The sequence below is a fragment of the Nerophis lumbriciformis genome, linkage group LG33, assembly GCF_033978685.3.
Source record: "Nerophis lumbriciformis linkage group LG33, RoL_Nlum_v2.1, whole genome shotgun sequence".
In the NCBI taxonomy this organism is placed as follows: domain Eukaryota; kingdom Metazoa; phylum Chordata; class Actinopteri; order Syngnathiformes; family Syngnathidae; genus Nerophis; species Nerophis lumbriciformis.
In genome coordinates, this window is record NC_084580.2 from 12,597,294 (window position 1) to 12,620,000 (window position 22,707).

Genomic DNA, 22,707 nt, shown 5'->3' on the forward strand with positions numbered 1-22,707 from the left:
ATTACTAACACAAAATGTGAATTGTTACGATCTTGCTTTGATTGTCAAAGATGTTTGGTAATATAATCTGTGATATTCCTACCTAAATAAGCGCTTCTGATACTTTGTACATTACATGTTGTACAAGTTCATGCTCTTCATATTGTTGCAAGGCAACGTTTTAACCTTCTCTATTAATAAAATATAATATTCAGCTTGCTAATCATTCTGTAATTGAGGACTCGACCAGAACATGTTATAAAATCATTTACCAGTACACAATATTTCAGCCAGCCAGCAAAAATCCCTAAGACCCCCCATATTCTTTAAGTGATGTACTAGCATTCCTTTAGGTGCAAATCAACGAATAACATTACAAAATGTCTTCGACAAAGCATGATCGTAATGTAAGACACTTTTACTTTGTTGATGTAGTTAAACTGAATGTATAGCGTAGCGCTTTAATTTTGAAGCCAGAATCGTGTGTGATTGGTTTGAGAAAGTGTTTTGACATGTTTTCATGTCAGACCGACCAATTGTAACAAAAAAAAAGTCCCCCTTTTACTTCCTACTAACCGTCTTTAATTTCTGTTGCGCTTTTATGTCATCTTACTTACTAAAGCAGTCACAATTGTGTTAGGAATTATTTCTAAACAGGAAAGGGGTGGGATTACACAAGCTTTGCTTCTTCATACTCCTTTTTGTTAGATTGTAAAAACTGTAAATATGTAACTGTAAACATGTTTGAAAAATCACACTGTTATTTAATTATTTTTTTTATTGACCATTGTTGATGTTGTTTTGTTTTGGTTTTACAAATATTTACAATACAATATAATAACAATTTACAGTTGATGTTATCAATGCGGCTTAACTGTAATCTAAACACAGAAAAGAAGCACCACCCACCTCTGAACGACACACGCAGCACTCATTTGCTGCAGTGACGTCGTCTTCTTTCTTGTCAGAAGAACAACTTGCTACAGCTTTAAACCTGAGATTTCCATAATGTGCCCTTTTCTTTGTCCATTCCTGCTCGCTTGTGGCTCATCAGTATCAATTGATTTGCAAACAAGTTTCCTCCACTACAGCATGTCCGCAGGGTCGAAAGGGACGCCGTTAAAAATTACTGCTGTTATTGAAATTTAGAGTTAAGGCTTAATATCGCGTGAACTTTGACAGCCCATATATACACATGTACTTATATATATATACATATACCGTATTTAATATAAGACGCAGTTTTTTTCATAGTTTGGCCGGGGGTGCGACTTATACTCAGGAGCGACTTATGTGTGAAATTATTAACACATTACCGTAAAATATCAAATAATATTATTTAGCTCATTCACGTAAGACAGTGGTTCTCAACCTTTTGTCAGTGATGTACCCCCTGTGAATTTTTTTTTAATTCAAGTACCCCCTAATCAGAGCAAAGCATTTTTGGTTGAAAAAAAGAGATAAAGAAGTAAAATACAGCACTATGTCATCGGTTTCTGATTTATTAAATTGTATAACAGTGCAAAATATTGCTCATTTGTAGTGGTCTTTCTTGAACTATTTGGAAAAAAAGATATAAAAATAACTAAAAACTTGTTGAAAAATAAACAAGTGATTCAATTATAAACAAAGATTTCTACACATAGAAGTAATCATCAACTTAAAGTGCCCTCTTTGGGGATTGTAATAGAGATCCATCTGGATTCATGAACTTAATTCTAAACATTTCTTCACAAAAAAAGAAATATTTAACATCAATATTTATGGAACATGTTCACAAAAAATCTAGCTGTCAACACTGAATATTGCATTGTTGCATTGTAATGAATGGAATAGCCTACTTGATTTGATGTTCAGTTTATGAACTTAAATTCATATTTTGTTGAAGTATTATTCAATAAATATATTTATAAAGGATTTTTTAATTGTTGCTATTTTTAGAATATTTAAAAAAAATCTCACGTACCCCTTGGCATACCTTCAAGTACCCCCAGGGGTACGCGTACCCCCATTTGAGACCTACTGACGTAAGAGACTAGACGTATAAGATTTCATGGGATTTAGCGATTAGGAGTGACAGATTGTTTGGTAAACGTATAGCATGTTCTATATGTTATAGTTATTTGAATGACTCTTACCATAATATGTTACGTTAACATACCAGGCACGTTGTCAGTTGGTTATTTATGCCTCATATAACGTACACTTATTCAGCCTGTTGTTCACTATTCTTTATTTATTTTAAATTGCTTTTCAAATGTCTATTCTTGGTGTTGGGTTTTATCAAATACATTTCCCCAAAAAATGCGACTTATACTCACTCCAGTGCGACTTATATGTTTTTTTCCTTCTTTATTATGCATTTTCGGCCGGTGCGACTTATACTCCGGAGCGACTTATACTCCTAAAAATACGGTATATATAATAACGGATATTAAAGAAGCTTTATTATTGTTTACACTCAAAACTTTAAAAGCCAACTTTGGGGTGGAGAGGACTCTCCGACTTTCTCAATAGGAACCCCGACCTCAGGGCGCGTTCCAGTTGAAACATACAACTAGGAATTTGGAAATTCCAACTTTCCAGTATAAATGAAATGCACCATTACAAATTATATTCAATTGCTTGTTGGCCTGAGAAATTTGTCGGACTTTCAGGCTTGTCATTCACTGCAGGTAGCGTGTGCACATACACAAAATCAGTCCAAAAAAAAACCAACTAATGTTATTGTTATATATTCAATGACACCTAACATTAGCTAGATAAATGGTTATCAGTAGCTAACAAGACCAAAGCTAACATACAGACATAATTTACGTCATTACGTACTAAAAGCCGTACGAAAGCAGGATATTATGCTTAAAATACATTAGAAAGTTAGCAACCTCTGCGGAGGTTGCAAACAGCCCTTTTAATACATCATAACACATCCAAGCAAAATCACAAAACCATGCAAGTACCCCCTTATTTCTAATAAAGATATACAGTGGAACCTTGATCAATAAATCCCCTATTATAGAAACTTTTGGAGTTACGAACAACTGACTAAAATATGTTTTGTTGTACAAACCTTGTCTCAGTGTACAAACGTTTCATCCACCCATTGTGTGTAACCATTTTGTGCCAGGCAGCACACGTCCCGATGTTGGCGGGCGGATCACTCTCGGTGTTCATTCAGTTAACAGAGCAGTGTTGTTGTTAGCTACTGTGCAACTAACAAATTGGAACTTTGTGTGCCCTTAAGTGTTTTCTTAGCCTTTTTACAAACATTTTTAGCGTTGATAGCACATTATGAGTCCAAGAAAGCACTGCCTCCCACCCCATTTTCTTCCGCTTCACGCAAAGAAAATTAACCAAAAAGATGAAGTGGATTTTATTTTTCATTCCTTACCATTGTAGCGATGTGGCTGTTAAACTTAAAGGGGACCTATTAGGCAAAATAAAAGGTCCTTTTAATTGGGTACTGTACCAGTTTTTGTGTATTTGGGATCTGCATAAGTCCCGAAAATTTGAAATCAAACCATGGAGGCATGGTGGTAATATTTACAAGGCAAGCTTGACTTCCTTCATACTTCCTACTAACAAGCCATTTGGAATTTGCCCTATTGGTGACGTTTTTCCCAATTCTGACGTCACCGGATATCTCCGTATATGGTAAAGATTTACCCAAAGTGCTTTAAGTGAGTCTGCCATTGTAGTCCACGTTGTCGTCAATAAGCTCCTTATTTTTGGCTATCTTTTTGTTGTGGGGCAGACTGGCTCGTACATGCACATGCATGCTCCGTTGTTGCCGTTTCTGATACAAGTTAACGTATAGTTGGAACTAGAGATGTCCGATAATGGCTTTTTTGCCGATATCCGATATTGTCCAACTCTTAATTACCGATTCCGATATCAACCGATACCGATATATACAGTCTTGGAATTAACACATTATTATGCCTAATTTTGTAGTGATGCCCCGCTGGATGCATTAAACAATGTAACAAGGTTTTCCAAAATAAATCAACTCAAGTAATGGAAAAAAATGGCACTGTCATATTTATTATTGAAGTCACAAAGTGCTTTTTTTTTTTTTAACATGCCTCAAAACAGCAGCTTGGAATTTGGGACATGCCCTCTGTGAGAGAGCATGAGGAGGTTGAGGTGGGCAGGGTTGGGGGGTGGGTATATTGTAGCATCCCAGAAGAGTTAGTGCTGCAAGGAGTTCTGGGTATTTGTTCTGTTGTGTTTATGTTGTGTTACGGTGCGGATGTTCTCCCGAAATGTGTTTGTCATTCTTGTTTGGTGTGGGTTCACAGTGTGGCGCATATTTGTAACAGTGTTAAAGTTGTTTATACGGCCACCCTCAGTGTGACCTGTATGGCTGTTGACCAAGTATGCATTGCATTCACTTGTGTGTGTGAAAAGCCGTAGATATTATGTGATTGGGCCGGCACGCAAATGCAGTGCCTTTAAGGCACGCCCCCAATATCGTTGTCTGGGTGGAAATCGGGAGAAATTTGAGAGAATGGTTGCCCTGGGAGATTTTCAGGAGGGGCACTGAAATTCGGGAGTCTCCCGGGAAAATCGGGAGGGTTGGCAAGTATGACTGGGAGACGTAACTGCTCTGTACTTCTCCCTACGTCCGTGTACCACTGCGCACAGAGGCGTTTTAAAAAGTCTTAAATTTTACTTTTTGAAACCGATACCGATAATTTCCGATATTACATTTTAAAGCATTTATCGGCCGATAATATCGGCAGTCCGATATTATCGGACATCTCTAGTTGGAACTTATATCTGTCAATAGACTCCATATGAAAGCGCAAAAAACTACAACGTAGATGATGGGGAGAAGACGCTGTCGAAGTGGACGTAAAAAAGACCGCCTACAATTGGCGCATCCTGAAGAGAAAATCAGAAAGTGGCTTGAAGATGGTCCGTAAAACAATCTACCGGTACGCAAAATTTTGATCAAAGTTCCACTATGACATGTTATGTAGATCACAAGGACATTTTTTAAATCATAATATGATCCCTTTCAGAAGAGTTGGGAGTTCAAACTGTGAGTGCACCACAGGACTAGTGACAAGGTGTGTGTGTGTCTGTGTGCATGTGTGTGTCATCCCCTTGTTATGTTTGTTTGATTTACAGTACCGTTATAGTGCTTTATATTGTGTTCAAAGTGTATGAACCTTTACCAAAATATGCTGGAAACCCCTTATTAATGTCTACATTCTTTCTTATGGAGACATTTGCTTCAATTAGGTTCGTAAATCGAGGATCCACTGTATAGTCCCACACACAATATGGCTCACCTTGACAACAAGCGACCTCAGTGTGCTGAAGGTGTGTGAGAGGAACGTGGAGCTCTGGTTGCATGTGAGCGAATGGAGTAAGACCTTCAACACCCCGCCAACCACGCTGTCCTTACAATCAGCCAGCGGCACCGCCTGCAGCAAAGACACACGGAAAATGAGATCACCCATGTGAGTGAAATGGCAACAACAGTGGGGTGTACTGGGAATTGACAAATTTGACAAAACAAACAACAATTGTCATGTAATGATCATGGATATACATTACTGTATAAATCAAAAGATTAGAGACACTTTCTAATTTAATCAATGGGAAGGTGTGTCCAAATGTTTGACTGGTACACCAAGGTCTATATTTTTTATCAAGGAAAAAAGTAATGCGACGACCGTATAATGTAGTGATGTCACTAGTAAAACCTCTTAAAGCCTGAATTCTGTAGATCATTGGGAGTGTGGCCTTTAATTTTTTTATGTTTGAAGGTATGCTAAATGGTTACTTTAAATCCAGTTCAAATAAAACTTGGTTTGTCATGCCATCTAATGATCCTGCATACTGATAAAAAAAACTCAGTTCAAATCTAAACAATGTTGGGGTTTCATCAGTTACGTACGTTATAAAATGCAGGTAAACATTTTTTTAAAGATATGTCAAAAATAACGAGTAAACTAATTTGATTAATCACAGTTAACTAATTTGATTAATCACGAAAAAGGATCGCAATAATATTGTACAGTTGCAGAATAATCACGCAATTAATTTTGAGTGCACGTGCTCCTTTAAAGTTAAAAAGTTAAAGTACCAATGATTGTCACACACACACACGAGGTGTGGCGAAATTATTCTCTGCATTTGACCCATCACCCTTGATCACCCCCTGGGAGGTGAGGGGAGCAGTGAGCAGCAGCAGTGGCTGCGCCCGGGAATCATTTTTGGTGATTTAACCCCCAATTCCAACCCTTGATGCGGAGTGCCAAGAAGGGAGGTAATGGGTCCCATTTTTATAGTCTTCGGTATGACTCGGCCGGGGTTTGATCTCACAACCTACCGATCTAACCACTAGGCCACTGAGTAGGTGGCCTAGTGTACCTTAACTCGTAGTTTACCTTAACCGTGGATGGTTACCTGAATGGCGGCGCGGGTTGTTATATAGTCAGTGATCAGGTCAATGGATATGTCAGTGCAAAGATGAGTAAGGAGACTCCAACTGAATTGCTCAATGGCAAATTTTGCTTCAAAGTAAACCCAAATTAGACTTGAAAAAAAAGTGTTCACATGTTTTGGCAAATAAAAAAAAAAAATGTGTGCTTATGACATTTTGACAATAAAATGGCAATTGTGCCATAAGATTGAGGTCATTTTTTAAAGTTAATTTAAATTATGTCAGCAAGTAATTTACTGTAATTAATCACAATTAATGCAAATTGAAAAGTGTGATTAATCTAATTTAAAAAATATATCTTTTGACAGCACTAACACATAGTTTACATATTAAAAATGTACCAGATTGGACGCAAAATAAACAAAACCATACTGAAACATAAATTATGATAAGATATTCAGTTATATTAAGGCCTTATGCTGTAGAGCAGTGAGTGTGTAAGGAAATAGGTAAAATTTGGCTTGTCATTAAATCTTATGTTCCTGCATAGTGCATACATATAAAAAACCTGATCAAATTTGATAGACATATGAAGTCTTATTTTCATAAAAAAAATGTTTTGTGATATGTTTCATGTGGCTAATTGAGAAAATAAAATGTGGATCTTTTTAGGCTGTCAACTTCATTACACACAAACCGATTTTGATTACCTGTACGTTCATTAAACTTTCTTGTGCGTCCTGTCATGATGGGCATGTCCAAATTGTGTGTTGATTCGGAAAAATAGGCTTTGTAAAAAATGAACATAACAACCAAGAGGGTCTTCGTACTGTAATGGTACTATACCCTAGTACAGTTTTTTTCTGATCACCTTGGCCTGCTTGAAGAAACTTGGAAAACCGCTAAGTTTTCATCGTCACTGTCTCAGTAGAGCAGAAGACACTTTCTTACAAATGCGTTAACCCTTTCTCATCGGATTGATACATTTTCCACACCTAATTGCAAAACAGTTAAGAGAGATTTCATTCAAGCCAGCCAAAGGTCATTGTTTTATCTGCGTTAAAGGGGAACATTATCACAATTTCAGAAGGGTTAAAACCATTAAAAATCAGTTCCCAGTGGCTTATTTCATTTTTCGAAGTTTTTTTCAAAATTTTACCCATCACGCAATATCAAAGTGCCTGATTTTAACCATCGTTATATACACCCGTCCATTTTCCTATGACGTCACACAGTGATGCCGATACAAACAAACATGGCGGATAGAACAGCAAGTTTATAGCGACATTAGCTCGGATTCAGACTCGGATTTCAGTGGCTTAAGCTATTCAACAGATTACGCATGTATTGAAACGGATGGTTGTAGTGTGGAGGCAGGTAGCGAAAACGAAATTGAAGAAGAAACTGAAGCTATTGAGCCATATCGGTTTGAACCGTATGCAAGCGAAACCGACGAAAACGACACGAAAACGACACGAAAACGACACGACAGCCAGCGACACGGGAGAAAGCGAGGATGAATTCGGCGCTCGCCTTCTAACCAACGATTGGTATGTGTTTGTTTGGCATTAAAGGAAACTAACAACTATGAAGTAGGTTTACAGCATATGAAATACATTTGGCAACAACATGCACTTTGAGAGTGCACACAGCCCAGTTTTCATCAATTAATATATTCTGTAGACATACCCTCATCCGCTCTCTTTTCCTGGGGTCTGGCAGCAGATTTCTTTGACTTTATCGTTGGAAATGCATCTGCTTTGAGTGTCGCAGGATATCCACACATTCTTGCCATCTCTGTCGTAGCATAGCTTTCGTTGGTAAAGTGTGCGGAACAAACGTCCAATTTCTTGCCACTTTCGCATCTTTGGGCCACTGGTGCAACTTGAATCCGTCCCTGTTCGTGTTGTTACACCCTCCGACAACACACCGACGAGGCATGATGTCTCCAAGGTACGGAAAACAGTCGAAAAAACGGAAAATAACAGCGCTGATTTGACTCGGTATTTGAGAAAATGGCGGATTGCTTCCCGATGTGACGTCACAGCGTGACGTCATCGCTCCGAGAGCGAATAATAGAAAGGCGTTTAATTCGCCAAATTTCACCCATTTAGAGTTCGGAAATCGGTTAAAAAAATATATGGTCTTTTTCTGCAACATCAAGGTATATATTGACGCTTACATAGGTCTGGTGATACAGGTAAAAGCCAGTAAATTAGAATATTTTGAAAAACTTGATTTATTTCAGTAATTGCATTCAAAAGGTGTAACTTGTACATTATATTTATTCATTGCACACAGACTGATGCATTCAAATGTTTATTTCATTTAATTTTGATGATTTGAAGTGGCAACAAATGAAAATCCATAATTCCGTGTGTCACAAAATTAGAATATTACTTAAGGCTAATACAAAAAAGGGATTTTTAGAAATGTTGGCCAACTGAAAAGCATGAAAATGAAAAATATGAGCATGTACAATACTCAATACTTGGTTGGAGCTCCTTTTGCCTCAATTACTGCGTTAATGCGGCGTGGCATGGAGTCGATGAGTTTCTGGCACTGCTCAGGTGTTATGAGAGCCCAGGTTGCTCTGATAGTGGCCTTCAACTCTTCTGCGTTTTGGGTCTGGCATTCTGCATCTTCCTTTTCACAATACCCCACAGATTTTCTATGGGGCTAAGGTCAGGGGAGTTGGCGGGCCAATTTAGAACAGAAATACCATGGTCCGTAAACCAGGCACGGGTAGATTTTGCGCTGTGTGCAGGCGCCAAGTCCTGTTGGAACTTGAAATCTCCATCTCCATAGAGCAGGTCAGCAGCAGGAAGCATGAAGTGCTCTAAAACTTGCTGGTAGACGGCTGCGTTGACCCTGGATCTCAGGAAACAGAGTGGACCGACACCAGCAGATGACATGGCACCCCAAACCATCACCCAACCATGCAAATTTTGCATTTCCTTTGGAAATCGAGGTCCCAGAGTCTGGAGGAAGACAGGAGAGGCACAGGATCCACGTTGCCTGAAGTCTAGTGTAAAGTTTCCACCATCAGTGATGGTTTGGGGTGCCAATATCATCTGCTGGTGTCGGTCCACTCTGTTTCCTGAGATCCAGGGTCAACGCAGCCGTCTACCAGCAAGTTTTAGAGCACTTCATGCTTCCTGCTGCTGACCTGCTCTATGGAGATGGAGATTTCAAGTTCCAACAGGACTTGGCGCCTGCACACAGCGCAAAATCTACCCGTGCCTGGTTTACGGACCATGGTATTTCTGTTCTAAATTGGCCCGCCAACTCCCCTGACCTTAGCCCCATAGAAAATCTGTGGGGTATTGTGAAAAGGAAGATGCAGAATGCCAGACCCAAAAACGCAGAAGAGTTGAAGGCCACTATCAGAGCAACCTGGGCTCTCATAACACCTGAGCAGTGCCAGAAACTCATCGACTCCATGCCACGCCGCATTAACGCAGTAATTGAGGCAAAAGGAGCTCCAACCAAGTATTGAGTATTGTACATGCTCATATTTTTCATTTTCATACTTTTCAGTTGGCCAACATTTCTAAAAATCCCTTTTTTGTATTAGCCTTAAGTAATATTCTAATTTTGTGACACACGGAATTTTGGATTTTCATTTGTTGCCACTTCAAATCATCAAAATTAAATGAAATAAACATTTGAATGCATCAGTCTGTGTGCAATGAATAAATATAATGTACAAGTTACACCTTTTGAATGCAATTACTGAAATAAATCAAGTTTTTCAAAATATTCTAATTTACTGGCTTTTACCTGTAATGTTCCCCTTTAACCAAACAGAAACTATTTATTTGAACTGTTTCTGGAATACATTTTTTGCAAGATGGCACACTTTCCAGTGCCTATGTGAAAAGACAGCAAACAGCATTGCTATGCATGAATGCTCCATTAGGAGGTTACAATGAATTCAAGCAATGGAGCACTCAATGACAGAGTGCTGTATTTTGTGTTTTGCAGTCCATTGTGGGATGGTGGCGTACATACACTGTTTAGACAAAATTTGCTGTTGTGGCATAGTTTAAATGTTTGGGCACAGTTAGAGGTTTTTGAATACATTTTTCATTTTGACCATCAGTGCTACTGTTTAGGCCTGGGTGTTAAATTGTTTTTTTAAAATATGAAGTTTGAGTTAACAGCTGCTTCAAAGCTGTAATACTGCACAAACAGACTTGACATCAGACCTAAGATCCATCGATAAGAGCTCCATTTGGAACCGTGGGTGCTGCAGGTCCAAAGGTTGAGTAAGGACAGAGAAACCAGTCTCCCAAGACCAGTTTTGTTTATCCTTCTTTTGTCTGGGAGCAAACCATAAAAGATTGCTGATGCATATTTTTTTTTTTTTTGCTGCGGCTCTTTGTTTCTGTTCCAATTTGCATTCACCAATAAAGTGTTCAAACTGTGTACGAGGACTCATTTCAAGATGAGATTGCCAAGTCCCACATGTGTGGGCGGTTTATTTATATAGAAGGCTTTGCACGCAGCCAATTCAACATGCTTTGCAGAAATAGAAGGATCATTCGCATTCAAACAGATGAGAAGTCACTTTTGATTGGAATAATAAACACTCATCCATTTTAAGAGTTCTCATCCTGCCTGCATGGAGAGCTGCTTCTATAGGTTTTACATGGGGGGGCTCTGACCTGCACAATGGTTTCCAACAGGTCCAGAACTATGAGGTTTGCCTCTGTGGCCAAGTTTCCACTGATCAGAGCCTCCTGGTCCAACTCTGCCTTCGTCCTGATGGAAGACAGGGTATATTCAGAGAAGAATGAAGGAATGAATTTGGAGGAGTAAGGACTTACTTATCATGTCTGTCGTTGGTCTGTCTCCACTGGGTGAGATCTTTCCTCCAGCGCAGGTTCTCTCTTTGACCCATGGTCCGGTCTATCCCTTAAAAACACCAAAAGACATGAATAAATGCTCCAATTAACGCCTCTATTGAATTACCTTCAGTCTCCCCAACTACTTCACTAACAGGCGGATCGGATCGAGACGCCATCTTATATTCAGTCAAGAAATAATTCAACTATTTTTAAGTTTTGACTGGGGCTTTAATTTTGACCCACCCAGCTATTAAACTTTATGGGACTGGAGAAGTTGGAGCATTTATGGATTGAAGTGGGGGAAGATAGACATGTCTGGACGCGCGGGTGGGAATGATGTGGCTCTTACGTGGGGCCCGGACGGTGTTCTCTCTCCCAGGAAAGTATATTGTGTGGCTATTTATTTTGGTTGTTAGAAGCAGCGCAGCTTGGTTGGGGGATGGTATGGGTACTTCTTGGGTGCATTTAGCGATGCCGTGGTGATGGTGATGGCCATGATTGTTTTGGTCGCGGTGACTTTGTGTGGCCGTTTGTTTTTTTTGTTTTGGGTGTGTGTATTTGGGGATCCCCTGCAAGGGTGAGGGCTTGTTTTGTTGCTTTTGGTTGTAGTTTTTGTTTGGATGCGGGAATCTGCTTGCCTCAGGGCACCTGCGAGGTCCTGGGTTGTGGGGGATGGCCTCCTAGCCATATGTCTCGGTTGCCTCCTGCATTGGTTTTGGGGGCTGTATGTGGGCGCCACGCTCCTCTTACTCATTTTACTTTGCGGGATCGACCTGCGGGGAGGCATGTTGAAGGACTGAGGATTGCTTAATGGGGCTCCAGTCCTCCTGACTTGTCCCCTGCGTGTCCATCCCTCAATTTTAACTGCTTGTTAGACACATAGGGTTTGGGAAGGTTCGTCATTGGAGGGACCCACCATTCCCCCTGATGTTCCCCAATTTTAAATCACATCAATCGTCTCCACCCGCATACATACATCAATAGGGACTAGAGGTCAGCTGTGATGACTGATCTTCTAATTTAACTACACAGTAGACACTCTGGGGGCCTTTTACACTCCCACATCACATGCACGGGTGGGATAGGTGTGGCACGCCCCTCATTGCCTTCTCGACCGGCAGAGGCTCTGTGGTCTGCGGTTTGGCGGCCTGCCAACCCCGTGCCGGGGCCTCGCTGATGGTGTGAGGGTGAGGCGTGCTCGATCTGTGGGCAGGGTTTCACGGCTGTGGGCAGTGGGGTGGATTCTGTCTCTGTTGGGGAGGAAATGGGGGACCCTCAGGAATACACGATGGGTGGAATGGCTGGATGGAGGTGGGGTTGCGCTGGGGTCATTTTTGAATTGTATTTTCTTGGGGTGACAGGTTTGGGTGGCCGCGCTGTGTGCTTTCAAGGTGGAGGGTACATAGAGTGCTGTTCTGGCTTAATAGGGGCCTTTATGTTTCTGTCTGTGTTTTTGGATAGGTTTGTCTTCTTCCATTTTGTTTGGTGAACATTTTAGAGTGTTGTTTTTTTTTTTGATAAGGCTTGAGTGGTCGGTTGTTTCGCTTCCGGTTTGTGTGGCGTTGAGCGGGTTTGCTTCCTGTTGGGCGGGCTCCTTGTCCGTCTGGTTCAGGTTGGCACTCTAGAGTTTGTATCAATGGATTTGTGCAGTGAAAGCGCAGTCTTTGTGTTTGGTGTGGGTGCTGGCGCTTGGTTGGGCGGTGGTGTGATTATGCTGTTTTTTGGTTTGGGAAATGGCGTTTCTTAGTGAGGGGTGACGGTGATGTCACCTGTTTGCATGTTAGCATTTAGGCTGCCGCTGGTTGGTCTCAATGGTTTTGTCGGCGTGTGGTTGTTGGTTGCGGTTTTTCGGTTGTTTTTATTTGGTGCGGTGGTGCTGGCCGACAGAGGCTCTCCAGCGATGTCATCAGTGACGTTTGTTTGTGATGCGGGCGCCCGTAGTTGTTGAGGCCGGTGCAGGGGGGGTGGAAGCACACTCATGCATATAATCATGTTTTATCAAACATATATTAACCTTGTTCCCCCCCAAGAGAAACTGGGTGGAAGCACTGCACGCTGCTAAAGCTTAACCTATTTTTTTTTTTAACCATAACAATGTATAAGGTTAATATAGTGTGCTCCTCTTTCTTCCAAACCTCTTCATCTACTTTCATTGGAATTCAAGTATTCATTACATTTATGTATTGTTGCATTTGAAGCGATTGTAATGTTGATAATAGGGGTAATTATTATTATTCATTATCAATAGTGTTATTTCTATTGGTATGTTTATTGTTCTATTTGTAGTGCAATAATGTCCCTTGTCATTTCTGTGTTATTACTATCTACTTCATTAACTGGTTCTTTGTTTTTACTTTGGTGACATATTTGTATATCTTGTATTTGATCATGTTAATCTATTTTTGTTGTTGTTGTTTTTGTCTCTTTCTGTCTTATCCCCCTCTTATCCTTGCAATTTCTCCCTTTTTTTTTTTTCGTTCTATCCCCTCCTTCTCCAGTCCGGCTGCACCAAACACTAAATATATCAATTTAATAAAGTCAAATACAAATAAGGCAACAAGAGAAATATCCCACACTTCTCTTTTTGTAAAGCAAATCTGTACAGCAGATATGGGCATCTACATCAACAATATGATTTGTCTGAGTGGCTGGGCAGGACATGTTCGAGAAAACAAACAAAAAACTTTACAGTGCCGGTTGTGATTTGAGAAGGAAATCTACAAACCAATTCCACGCATTAGTACAATAATGACTATGTGGTCAAAATGAGTTATACTCTTCCTCCCACTTTCTCATGCACTTTAAATCATTAATACATCTATCAAATTTAACTGTTATATAATGAGTTTTAAAATATGTTAAATCTAATAGCTCTTCTCCGATTTTCACAGGCTTCCAATTGGCAGTAACCTAAAATGCTATCTCTTTAAACTACAACTGCAACATATTTCTAAATGACCCAGAAATACATGATTGTAGATAACCACAATGTATCCTACGGGGTATCAATCAGTTGCTTATGATACTACATATGTACAGGTAAAAGCCAGAAAATTAGAATATTTTTAAAAACTTGATTTATTTCAGTAATTGCATTCAAAAGGTGTAACTTGTACATTATATTTATTCATTGCACACAGACTGATGCAGTCAAATGTTTATTTCATTTAATTTTGATGATTTGAAGTGGCAACAAATGATAATCCAAAATTCCGTGTGTCACAAAATTAGAATATTACTTAAGGCTAATACAAAAAAGGGATTTTTAGAAATGTTGGCCAACTGAAAAGTATGAAAATGAAAAATATGAGCAGGTACAATACTCAATACTTGGTTGGAGCTCCTTTTGCCTCAATTACTGCGTTAATGCGGCGTGGCATGGAGTCGATGAGTTTCTGGCACTGCTCAGGTGTTATGAGAGCCCAGGTTGCTCTGATAGTGGCCTTCAACTCTTCTGCGTTTTTGGGTCTGGCATTCTGCATCTTCCTTTTCACAATACCCCACAGATTTTCTATGGGGCTAAGGTCAGGGGAGTTGGCGGGCCAATTTAGAACAGAAATACCATGGTCCGTAAACCAGGTACGGGTAGATTTTGCGCTGTGTGCAGGCGCCAAGTCCTGTTGGAACTTGAAATCTCCATCTCCATAGAGCAGGTCAGCAGCAGGAAGCATGAAGTGCTCTAAAACTTGCTGGTAGACGGCTGCGTTGACCCTGGATCTCAGGAAACAGAGTGGACCGACACCAGCAGATGACATGGCACCCCAAACCATCACCCAACCATGCAAATTTTGCATTTCCTTTGGAAATCGAGGTCCCAGAGTCTGGAGGAAGACAGGAGAGGCACAGGATCCACGTTGCCTGAAGTCTAGTGTAAAGTTTCCACCATCAGTGATGGTTTGGGGTGCCATGTCATCTGCTGGTGTCGGTCCACTCTGTTTCCTGAGATCCAGGGTCAACGCAGCCGTCTACCAGCAAGTTTTAGAGCACTTCATGCTTCCTGCTGCTGACCTGCTCTATGGAGATGGAGATTTCAAGTTCCAACAGGACTTGGCGCCTGCACACAGCGCAAAATCTACCCGTGCCTGGTTTACGGACCATGGTATTTCTGTTCTAAATTGGCCCGCCAACTCCCCTGACCTTAGCCCCATAGAAAATCTGTGGGGTATTGTGAAAAGGAAGATGCAGAATGCCAGACCCAAAAACGCAGAAGAGTTGAAGGCCACTATCAGAGCAACCTGGGCTCTCATAACACCTGAGCAGTGCCAGAAACTCATCGACTCCATGCCACGCCGCATTAACGCAGTAATTGAGGCAAAAGGAGCTCCAACCAAGTATTGAGTATTGTACATGCTCATATTTTTCATTTTCATACTTTTCAGTTGGCCAACATTTCTAAAAATCCCTTTTTTGTATTAGCCTTAAGTAATATTCTAATTTTGTGACACACGGAATTTTGGATTTTCATTTGTTGCCACTTCAAATCATCAAAATTAAATGAAATAAACATTTGAATGCATCAGTCTGTGTGCAATGAATAAATATAATGTACAAGTTACACCTTTTGAATGCAATTACTGAAATAAATCAAGTTTTTCAAAATATTCTAATTTACTGGCTTTTACCTGTATTTGAGCTATTTTTAGAACAGGCCAGCGGCGACTCATCTGGTCCTTACGGGCGACCTGGTGCCCGCGGGCACCGCATTGGTGACCCCTGGTATAGCGCTTTATATTGCGTTAGAAGTGTATACATTTTTACTAAAATGTGGATTTTTGTTGAGGCTGCAACCCATTATTCATGTTTTATGGAGAAATTTGCTTCACTTTGTGAACTTTTTTATTCATAAACCCTGTTCAAGAACTAATTAAAGTTCCACTGTCGTAGCAAAACATTCTGGTTATAAAAAAAGTTTTGAAAAAAACGTCCATTAAATCTGTGATTAAAAAAATTATTGTCATACTAAAAAAACAAAACACTTATTGGCCTTTGAGGTGATGTTACAAACAGGATTCAATGAACAATGAATCTCTATGGCAACAAAGTGTCCAATTATGAGTGTCTGACATGTTGAAAACAATGCAATTTTTTTTTTTTTGTGATAAACATGTGGCTCCTGGTGGAGAAGTTCATCACGTTACCTCCGACTCGCTTCATCATTTCCCCGCGGGCTCCCATCCCTCCCAGCAGGGCTTGTTCCAACTGAAGTTTAGCCTGCTGAGATTTCTGCAAGGCCTGTGTGCTCACTTTGTCGCTGCTTTGGTGTCCCTATAAAACATATACAAAGGTCAGAATCACACCAAAAATATAGCTTCTCCATTAACATTAACGATGCTGATAACTGACCATATACTCAAAGCAGGACAGGCAAATAGTGAGGAGCTCCATAAGCTTGTTGAGCTGGGAGGGAGGCATGTCCACAGTCCAGCGTTGAATCAGACTCCTGTCGGCGTTCTTCATCACCCACAGGAAGCACACCAGCAGGTGGCGGCTGGTGTCTGCCGCCAGGGTTGCTACCGACTTCCCTTGCTGAAAAGGACACACACATCAAAGCTAAATTATACTCGAAATATTTACATGTATCCCACACAGGGTCTCTTCCACGTTCCAAGTGGATGAAAGCACAGCTAGTGAAGTTGCGCTACCTAGTGGGGCTATTGGAGAATTACAGTTGGTAAAAACATTCACAAAATGGTCAAATTCAATATGGAAGTATCATTTTCGAGCCTTGGTAAAATGTGTAAGTCCTGTTAAATAGAAACAGAAGGTGAACATGTTGCAAACACTTTCAGGCACATAATAAAAAGAGAAACAACATCCATACTACTGGAATAACAATTGTAAAATTAAATTAGAGATGCCGATAAATGCGTTAAAATGTAATATCGGAAATTTCGGTATCGTTTTTTTTAATTGTCGGTATCGTTTATTTTTTATTAAATCAACATAAAAAACACAAGATACACTTACAATTAGTGCACCAACCCAAAAAACCTCCCTCCCCCATTTACACTCATTCACACAAAAGGGTTGTTTCTTTCTGTTATGAATATTCTGGTTCCTACATTATATATCAATATATATCAATACAGTCTGCAAGGGATACAGTCCGTAAGCACACATGATTGTGCGTGCTGCTGGTCCACTAATAGTACTAACCATTAACAGTTAATTTTACTCATTTTCATTCATTACTAGTTTCTATGTAACTGTTTTTATATTGTTGTACTTTCTTTTTTATTCAATAAAATGTTTTTAATTTATTTATCTTATTTTATTTATTTATTTATTTTTTAAAGTACCTTATCTTCACCATACCTGGTTGTCCAAATTAGGCATAATAATGTGTTAATTCCACGACTGTATATATCGGTGGATATCGGTATCGGTTGATATCGGTATCGGTAATTAAAGAGTTGGACAATATCAGAATATCGGATATCGGCAAAAAGCCATTATCTGACATCCCTAAATTAAATAGATACACACACACACACACACACACACACATTATATATGTTGCAAATACTTTCAGGCACATAATAAAAAGAGAAACAACATCCATACTACTGGAATAACAATTGGAAAATTAAATAGATAAACACACACACATTATATATATATATATATATATATATATATATATATATATATATATATATATATATATATATATATATATATATATATATAAATTATTGTATAATTGTAATAATAAATAATTTAATAATTTTACATATATACATAATCATTACATGTTTTATATACTATTATATTGTATTTTTTTTAAAGCAGGCTATACTATAAATACATTATTATTGTATATTTCTATAGCATTCAAAATCATTTCTGGTGGAAAAATTAAATAATTTATTATTTGTATTAAATCACAAAGGGAGAATTGCAAAATAAATCGTATCAAGCATTCAGACATTATAAGCATCCTGGGTAGAGTGCGCAAACGTCGGCTCCTTCTTTTCCTCATCTTCATCAACGTGAAAATCTACTGCAGACTAATTCACCTTCATACTGCTGATGATGAATTAGGAGTGAAGAAGGGCTACTGCTGCTTCAGTTGCGTGGCAGCTCTGATAAATGTGGCTATTATCGCCACAGTGCTTTGGGTGTCCCACCTCGAACTCTGCGTTTCTCACGCCGGGACCCACCGAGCTGAGCTATTTGAGACGCAAACATTTTGCAGCTTACTATCAAATGTTCCTCTGAAAACATCGATGAGAAAAGCGACAAAAACATCGATCAGGAGCCGGGGGCGAAACTGCTGGAGCTGCCATGTTTGGAACTATGATGGATATCAAGCCCAGGGCTCAGTTGTGTGAAAGTCAGTTTTTCCACTGCGGTATTTCATGCAAAAACATACTCGGGTCACTTGAGTTCATCTCTTGGAGGAAAAGAGAAAAATGTACTGTAGATGTTTAGATTTAGGTGGCTGCTGTCGCGACTACACATGATGGATGTGTTTGTTAAATTTGACGGCCCTCTTCACTTATGACAGCAATGGCTGCCCATAAAACATTCTCCACAGATGTGTGTGTATGTGTGTAAGTGTGTGTGTGTGCTCTGACAGCTAATCAATCTACCTCAGTGAACCTCACCTGAATACACACATACATACACAAACTTCTAAAAACAGCCATCATCCTAATATTTCACTTCTTTACCGTGGATGCCATGGAAACAAGAACATTCCTCCCCAGAGTGTTGAAGGGGTTGCCGGCGATCGCCATGGCAACTGATTGATTGATGAGTGGTCCGCTGTCAAGGTCGTCCTCGGGTCCGCCGCTTTTGTTCTTGGCACCGCGTGCGTCTGACACTGCAGAGACACCGAGGGGGTCTCGAATGAGTTAAAACTTGAGAGCATACAACGGTTAATTAATGTTACCTTAGACCGGCCACAACATTAGATACACCTGAGGTCTAATAATCTATCTTTCTTGTTACAGATTGTAAAACTCCGTTTTTAAAGGCTTACTGAAACCCACTACTACCGACCACGCAGTCTGATAGTTTATATATCAATGATGAAATCTTAACATTGCAACACATGCCAATACGGCCGGGTTAGCTTACTAAAGTGCAATTTTAAATTTTGCGCGACATATCCTGCTGAAAACGTCTCGGTATGATGACGTCAGCGCGTGACGTCACGGATTGTGGAGGACATTTTGGGACAGCATGGTGGCCAGCTATTAAGTCGTCTGTTTTCATCGCAAAATTCCACAGTATTCTGGACATCTGTGTTGGTGAATCTTTTGCAATTTTTTTAATGAACAATGGAGACAGCAAAGAAGAAAGCTGTAGGTGGGAAGCGGTGTATTGCGGCCAACTGGAGCAACACAAACACAGCCGGAGTTTCATTGTTTACATTCCCGGAAGATGACAGTCAAGCTTTACCATTGGCCTGTGGAGAACTGGGACAACAGAGACTCTTACCAGGAGGACTTTGAGTTGGATGCGCAGACACGGTACTGTGAGTACGCATGCAGCTGCGGTTTCCAAACATTTGATCGCTTGCCCGTACGTGCGTGCCGCTATGTGCATGTCACGTACGTAACTTTGGGGACTTTGGGGAAATATATATGCGGTATGAACTTTGGGGAGGTGAACGGTACTTTGGGCTGTGGGATTGAGTGTGTTGTGCAGGTGTTTGAGTTGTATTGGCGGGTTATATGGACGGCAGGGGGGCGGTGTTTGTTATGCGGGATTAATTTGTGGCATATTAAATATAAGCCTGGTTGTGTTGTGGCTAATAGAGTATATATATGTCTTGTGTTTATTTACTGTTTTAGTCATTCCCAGCTGAATATCAAGTCCCACCCGCCTCTCACAGCATCTTCCCTATCTGAATCGCTCCCACTGCCCTCTCGTCCTTCACTCTCACTTTCCTCATCCACAAATCTTTCATCCTCGCTCAAATTAATGGGGAAATCGTCGCTTTCTCGGTCCAAATCGCTCTCGCTGCTGGTGGCCATGATTGTAAACAATGTGCAGATGTGAGGAGCTCCACAACCTGTGACGTCACGCTACTCGTCTGCTACTTCCGGTACAGGCAAGGCTTTTTTATCAGCGACCAAAAGTTGCTGACTTTATCGTTGTTGTTCTCTACTAAATCCTTTCAGCAAAAATATGGCAATATCGCGAAATGATCAAGTATGACACATAGAATGGACCTGCTATCCCCGTTTAAATAATAAAATCGCATTTCAGTCGGCCTTTAATGACACTGTTCAAAAGATATTGCTTTAACATGTTCTATTATCATTGTGGTTGTGAACAGCAGTTTTAATTATTTTGTCTCCCTCATGAACCGAACAACAAAAGGTCTGTCAAAATTAACGAATTAACTCATGTGATTAATCGCAAAAAAATTATTGTATCTATCATGTATATACGCAGATAATTCACGTAATGTATTTTGAGTGCACATGCTCCTTTACCCTAACTGCTAATTGTTACCTAAAAGGCAGTTTGGCTTGTTATACGGTCAGTGATTAGGCCAACGTACACACGAGGTGAGTGTGGAGACTCCGACTGGTTGTGCTTGCTGGTTAATTCTACTTTAAAATACACCCCAATGGGACTTTAAGTAAAACTGTTTGTTTTCAGCAAACAAATGCTATGTATTTAAGAAAACATTAAAAACAAGTCTCGAAGACTTCTATGGAAATACAAAAACCGAGGCTCCGATTTCCCTCGCCCGGACGCGGGTCACCGGGGCCCCCCTCTGGAGCCGGGCCCGGAGTTGGGGCACGACGGCGAGCGCTTGGTGGCCGGGCCTGTCCCAAAGAGGCAACATGGGTTCCCCCCTCCAATGGGCTCACCACTCATGGGAAGGGTCATAGAGGTCGGGTGCGTTGTGAGCTGGGCGGCTGCCAAAGGCAGGGCACTTGGCGTTCCGATCCTCGGCTACATAAGCTAGCTCTTGGGACGTGGAATGTCACCTCGCTGGGGGGGGGAAGGAGCCTGAGCTAGTGCGCGAGGTGGAGAAGTTCCGGCTCACTTCGACGCACAGCAAGGGCTCTGGAACCAGTTCTCTCGAGAGGGGCTGGACTCTCTTCCACACTGGCGTTGCACACAGTGAGAGGCGACGGGCTGGGGTAGCAATTCTTGTTTCCCCCCCCGGTTCAAAGCCTGCATGTTGGAGTTCCACCCAGTGGACGATAGGGTAGCTTCCCTCCGCCTTCGGGTGGGGGGAAGGGTCCTGACAGTTGTTTGTGCTTATGCACCAAACAGCAGTTCAGAGTTCCCACCCTTTTTGGATACACTCGAGGGAGTACTGGAAAGTGCTCCCCCGGGTGATTCCCCTGTCCTACTGGGGGACTTTAACGCTCATGTTGGCAATGACAGTGAAACCTGGAGAGGCGTGATTGGGAAGAATGGCCGCCCGGATCTGAACCCAGATTGTCCATAACAAACACCATGTTCAAACATAAGAGTGTCCATATGTGCATTTGGCACCAGGACACCCTAGGCCGCAGTTCCATGATCAACTTTGTAGTTGGGTCATCGGATTTGCGGCCTCATGTTTTGGACACTCGGGTGAAGAGAGGGGCGGAGTTTTCTACTGATCACCACCTGGTGGTGAGTTGGCTGCGATAGTGGGGGAGGATGCCGGACAGACCTGGCAGGCCCAAACGCATTGTGAGGGTCTGCTGGGAACGTCTAGCAGAGTCTCCTGTCAGAGAGTTTCAATTCTCACCTCCGGAAGAACTTTGAACATGTCACGAGGGAGGTGCTGGACATTGAGTCCGAGTGGACCATGTTCCGCACCTCTATTGTCAAGGCGGCTGATTGGAGCTGAGGCCGCAAGGTGGTTGGTGCCTGTCGTGGCGGTAATTCTAGAACCCGTTGGTGGACACCAGCGGTGAGGGATGCCGTCAAGCTGAAGAAAGAGTCCTATCGGGTTCTTTTGGCTCATAGGACTCCGGAGGCAGCAGACAGGTACCGACATGCCAAGCGGTGTGCGGCTTCAGCACACCGCTTTCCAGTGAGGGTCGGACTCCGCCAAGGCTGCCCTTTGTCACCGATTCTGTTCATAACTTTTATGGACATAATTTCTAGGCGCAGTCAGGGCGTTGAGGAGATCCGGTTTGGTGGCTGCAGGATTAGGTCTCTGCTTTTTGCAGATGATGTGGTCCTGATGACTTCATCTGGCCAGGATCTTCAACTCTCACTGGATCGGTTCGCAGCCGAGTGTGAAGCGACTGGGATGAGAATCAGCACCTCCAAGTCCGAGTCCATGGTTCTCGCCCGGAAAAGGGTGGAGTGCCATCTCCGGGTTGGGGAGGAGACCCTGCCCCAAGTGGAGGAGTTGAAGTACCTCGGCGTCTTGTTCACGAGTGAGGGAAGAGTGGATCGTGAGATCGACAGGCGGATCGGTGCGGTGTCTTCAGTAATGCGGACGCTGTATTGATCCTTTGTGGTGAAGAAGGAGCTGAGCCGGAAGGCAAAGCTGTCAAT

The 22,707-nt window shown here is 41.3% G+C and overlaps 1 protein-coding gene across 4 annotated transcripts in view; it reads right to left on the reverse strand.

The window, feature by feature from the left end:
* Positions 1-22,707, reverse strand: part of dock8 (dedicator of cytokinesis 8) — a 174,908-nt gene that overhangs the window by 62,752 nt on the left and 89,449 nt on the right. For all 4 annotated transcript variants that reach the window (XM_061928818.1, XM_061928817.1, XM_061928820.2 and 1 more), the window contains 6 exons: positions 18,909-19,060; positions 16,576-16,758; positions 16,371-16,497; positions 11,212-11,299; positions 11,050-11,146; positions 5,280-5,414 (listed from right to left, as the gene is read on the reverse strand). In XM_061928818.1, coding sequence (XP_061784802.1) covers positions 5,280-5,414; positions 11,050-11,146; positions 11,212-11,299; positions 16,371-16,497; positions 16,576-16,758; positions 18,909-19,060 — 782 coding nt within the window. The remainder of the gene's footprint in view (positions 1-5,279; positions 5,415-11,049; positions 11,147-11,211; positions 11,300-16,370; positions 16,498-16,575; positions 16,759-18,908; positions 19,061-22,707) is intronic.